Below are 5,000 nucleotides of genomic sequence, written 5' to 3'. Positions count from 1 at the left end.
CAGCTTGACAGAGCAGTAAGGGTCCATTTGGTCTGTCTGTCTGTCTGTCTCTGTCTGAAGAGTGCAAACTGACTGTGAGTAGTAAAGTAATCAATTGGCAGGTGTGTGTGGTTGCCATGGTAATCAATGGGCAGGTGTGTGTGGTTGCCATGGTAATCAATGGGCTGAGGCAGAGGCCCAGGGGCGTGGCCCAGTGCGTTGCGTTTCAAATGAAATGCGAATCAAAAGACAGGGGCGGGTTCCACATGGAGTGGGCGCTACATCTAAATGAGACGGAAGGGAAACAATTGCTCCTTGAGCGGTGGTGGCCTACTACAATTCAATTTGGAATTGGATTCCCTTCGGACTATTTTCATGGTATGCACAGATGCTTCAGACCGGAAAGGGGAGTGTCCGCTCAGATTCTGAGCGCAACGTACTTCCCTCACAGGGATACGTTCCTTTTTTCCCAGAAGTTCCTTTTTTCTCGCCCGCCTAGTGGCGAAAAATAAAACTTCTGGGAACTCAGATTAGGCCCGCTGGCAGAGCCTGCTGTGCGTCAGTCAGTCAAGGACTGTCTGAAGAGGACGGGACGCGGAGACCGTTCGGCCGCCGCCATGTTGTCTCACTTGGTGCTCCATGGAAGGACAGAAACATGCTCAGTTGAGACCCAAGGAAGCTGAATGAGGAAGTGTCGGCTGCATAAAGCCCACTAAAGGTCTTCACTGCTGGCCTGCTCGCTTTGCCTGAAAAAAATGGCAACTAAAAAAATACGGGGAAGCAGCTTTTTGCTTCTACGGGCCGACGGCATGGAACAAGCTCCCACTGTACCTTCGACAGGCAGCCTCTGTAGACATTTTTAAAGCACAGCTCAAGACCCACTTCTACAACATTGCTTTTAATTGATCTTTTTATTTTTTATTGTTATTCATGTCCTCACTGCATTGCATTACTGCTTGTTTTTTAATGTCGTTGCCTTGCTTTTCTTTTTTTCCTCCATTGTTCCGTAAAGCACTTTGAGCTGCATTTCATGTCATGAAAGGTGCTATACAAATAAAGTTTTATTATTATTATTATTATTATTATTATATAGCCCACTGCGCATGTTTCTGTCCTTCCATGGAGCAAACATGGCGTCGCCCTGTACGACGCCATGTTGTCTCGGCGTCCCGTCCTCTTTAGACGGTCCTTGTTGTGCGTGAGGAAGTGGGCGAGGGCGGGGCTTTGCTAAAGGTTAATTAGATTGATTAATTAATTACCTGCATCCCCATCAAGGCCGTCTGTCCTAGTTTGGTGTTTTTAGACTCCAGAGCCATCTGGAGAGGAAGGAGACAGCACTCACTGCACGCACGCACACACACACACACACACACACACACACACATACACACATGCACACGCACACGCACACATGCACACACGCACACGCACACGCACACACACACAGAACTTTTAGCAGCTTTCAGGGGGACAGTGTTTCAGGGGGACAGTGTTTCAGGGGGACAGTGTTTATGTTACCAGTAAGACGCGCAAACGCGGGAAGCGAACGCAGCTCGTACATATTTGGTTTTGGACGTATAGCTGCTTTGGGGACTCCTTATATGGTTATGGCTGAGTCATGGTGACATATTGATGCAACACACTCCATATTTGGACGTAGCTCCATATATGGGCACAAAGGGGGGGACACACGCACGCACGCACGGACAGACATGATCTGCTAGGTCTCATAGTAAGTGCTCACTGCATTCGCAATAAGGGGTGCATACTTAGGCTGCGTTTGAATTGCTAGGGTTGTTCCCTACTCCCTATCCCCCATACGGGGATCCAGACTCTAGTGGACTCTATAGTGATGATTTGGGACAATACTCCCTGTATGGGGAGCACCGACTCTGACGTCAATATCGGTAGAGGGCACTGTAGGTCCGCATTGTAATCCCCATTAGGTTTTTTCAGATCACCTCATAAAGAACTGTTTGAAAAATAAACAAATCATCCCGGCCGTTTCACTCATTTGGATATGAAGAATCAACTGACTACAAGAAACCAGTCAAAACGCTGCTGCTGAATTTCCGCTAGGAACAGACTGTATCAAATAAGTGACTGCAGGCTGTCACCTCCCTGCAAGGACAGCTTGTAAAGTTATTTTTAAATTCATGAATGAATAAAGAAAAAATAGGTTAATGAAAATATGTTTGCAGGCATTTAGGCCTATATGTATATTATGATAAAAAGATTATTCTTTTAAAATAACATAGGCCTATGATTATTATCAATACATTCATATTAAATCCATTATCCAGCAATATGAAAACAGTGCACCACCTTGACAATATGAGCAGCATGATTGATTAACCTCATGAACCCCCGCTAATCCTGGGGCGGGGGGATACGGCAAAAATAGCCGATCTATAAGCAACGCGACGTCCGTGTTGTGAGCTTGTAGATCGGGTACTTTTGGTAAAGAATGACCAAAAGTAGCCGATCTACAAGCTCTGCTCACAATACGGACGTTTGGTGTTAACAGAAACAGCAGTCCAATACATGACTGCCTACATAATGAAGTTTTAATGTATTTATCGCAATTCAATGAAATAATGTTAGATAGCATATCTTTTCATGGCAGGAATTAATGAATATTAATAAAACATATGTTCGGACACAATGTGTCTCAAATGCATATATTTAGCCTACGTTTGTGATAAAGAATCTCACAAATATATTCTACAGCAAGCAACTGATTCCTCTCCTAACGTCATGCGCTGGGCCTGGGTGACACAATGAATCAGATTAGTACAGTAATACTATTGCAAATTAATTGTTTTATTATAAATAAAATAAAACAACTGCAAATAAATGCACAGATCATTTGTCTGGAGATCTGTAGCTTCGAGATCCGCCAGGGAAGAAAAGAGAGGGGAAAACGAACGTTTAAAAAGTACATTTGTGTTGATTTATTTTTCTGGTTCAACTTCTGCCTCTTCTGAGTTGGAGCGCAATGAGCGCATGCATGCAGAAGCAGTGAACGTGCGCAAACGCGTGCATGTGCAGATTGTGCGCTCAAGAGCGAGCTTGCGCAATGCATTATGGGGCAGATTTGCTTCGCTGTGTTTTTGTAGTGACCATCGGATGGTCCCTACAATTCCCGGTGCATTGTGGGATACTTCAGTCCACTACGTTAGGGTGCAAAAATGCTCACTACACATTCGGACACTATAACAAAATGGCGGAACCCCAAAGTAGTGCACTATATGGGGCATAGGGATTGAATTCGGACGCAGCCTTAGTTTAGACTAGTTAGACATGGGTTATGGTTAGGTTTAGGTGTGCTGCCCCCGTGGGAGGTTAGGTTCAGGGTGAGGGTTTGAGATGACTGGTCTAACCAGTGACTAGTCTAAACCAGGACTAATGACTGGTCTAACCAGTGACCAGTCTATCTAAACCACAAACTAAGTACTGCACCCATGATATAAGTATTGTAAACACATGTTGGTCTCACCGGAGCTGAGCAGCAGACAGTTGGCATGATGATCCACTAGGGGCCGCCAGAGTCTCTGTTACATAATGAGGAGGAAAAACAAGATGATTAACCCTCTAACACCCGCATTAATTTCTACTTGCAAAAAATAGATTTCAACCTTACTACTACTTTCTACTACTAGGACTGACACTAAAAAATATGTTAAAAAAATAAAATAAAAAAGTTTGATGAAAATGTTATAATAATTATATAATAATATAATAAATTAATTATTTACATTTGGGGGATATCTTTCACAATAATGAATAAAACATGTTCTAGACATTCTAATGATCACAAAAAAACATATATTACAATTATTTTACCTACTTTTATTAGGGTAAAGGTCAAAAGTCTTAGGTTAAAAAATGTTCAAAAGTCCAGACATTTTTTATTTGTGTGAATTTCAGCCTCTGTGCGGGGTGTTTATATGCAAATATCATGACCAATGGCATTGAAATGGCATTGCAATGAACATCACTGATGACGTTTAGGTGAAAAAAGAACAGAAAAAAATAATAATAATTTAGTAATTAATTAAATTAAATGTGTTGCTAAAAAGCAACTCTGGGTGCTAGAGGGTTGAAGACAAACTGAAAGAAACAGCAAACCTCCATGAATTAATCTCTCTCAGCTATAAGGGGGTCCCTGCTTCATCTCTCTCTCAGCTATAAGGGGGTCCCTGCTTCATCTCTCTCTCAGCTATAAGGGGGTCCCTGCTTCATCTCTCTCTCAGCTATAAGGGGGTCCCTGCTTCATCTCTCTCTCAGCTATAAGGGGGTCCCTGCTTCATCTCTCTCTCTCTCAGCTATAAGGGGGTCCCTGCTTCATCTCTCTCTCAGCTATAAGGGGGTCCCTGCTTCATCTCTCTCTCAGCTATAAGGGGGTCCCTGCTTCATCTCTCTCTCAGCTAAGGGGGTCCCTGCTTCATCTCTCTCAGCTATAAGGGGGTCCCTGCTTCATCTCTCTCAGCTATAAGGGGGTCCCTGCTTCATCTCTCTCAGCTATAAGGGGGTCCCTGCTTCATCTCTCTCAGCTATAAGGGGGTCCCTGCTTCATCTCTCTCAGCTATAAGGGGGTCCCTGCTTCATCTCTCTCAGCTAAGGGGGTCCCTGCTTCATCTCTCTCTCTCTCAGCAAACAGGAATGTAATATATACCAAGCCATGAGCAATAATACTGCTTGCTGCGCATTATATGATACAGACTGACAGACAGACAGACAGGCAGACAGACAGACTGACAGACAGGCAGACAGGCAGACAGACAGACAGGCAGACAGACAGACTGACAGACAGGCAGACTGACAGACAGACAGACAGGCAGACAGACAGACTGACAGACAGGCAGACAGGCAGACAGACAGACAGACAGACAGACAGACAGACAGACATCATATAGTGATAGATAGACAATACAATAACAGTGTTTGTGTCTGTGTGTGCGTGTGTGTGTGTGTGCGTGCGTGTGCGTGTGTGTGTGTGTGTGTGTGTGCGTGCGTGC

At 44.1% G+C, this 5,000-nt stretch overlaps 1 protein-coding gene across 1 annotated transcript in view; it reads right to left on the bottom strand.

Moving 5' to 3' along the window:
• Positions 1-5,000, bottom strand: part of arfgef3 (ARFGEF family member 3) — a 72,219-nt gene that overhangs the window by 66,534 nt on the left and 685 nt on the right. Inside the window, exons 2-3 of the mRNA XM_080781582.1 lie at positions 3,479-3,533; positions 1,239-1,320 (exon numbers count right to left, since the gene is read on the bottom strand). Of these exons, the coding sequence (XP_080637708.1) occupies positions 1,239-1,320; positions 3,479-3,533 (137 nt within the window). The remainder of the gene's footprint in view (positions 1-1,238; positions 1,321-3,478; positions 3,534-5,000) is intronic.

This window comes from Protomyctophum bolini (genome assembly GCF_963924005.1).
Source record: "Protomyctophum bolini genome assembly, chromosome: 14".
Lineage (NCBI taxonomy): Eukaryota > Metazoa > Chordata > Actinopteri > Myctophiformes > Myctophidae > Protomyctophum > Protomyctophum bolini.
Note: the sequence above shows the minus strand (reverse complement) of the source record. Positions and strands in the feature narration are given on the sequence as shown.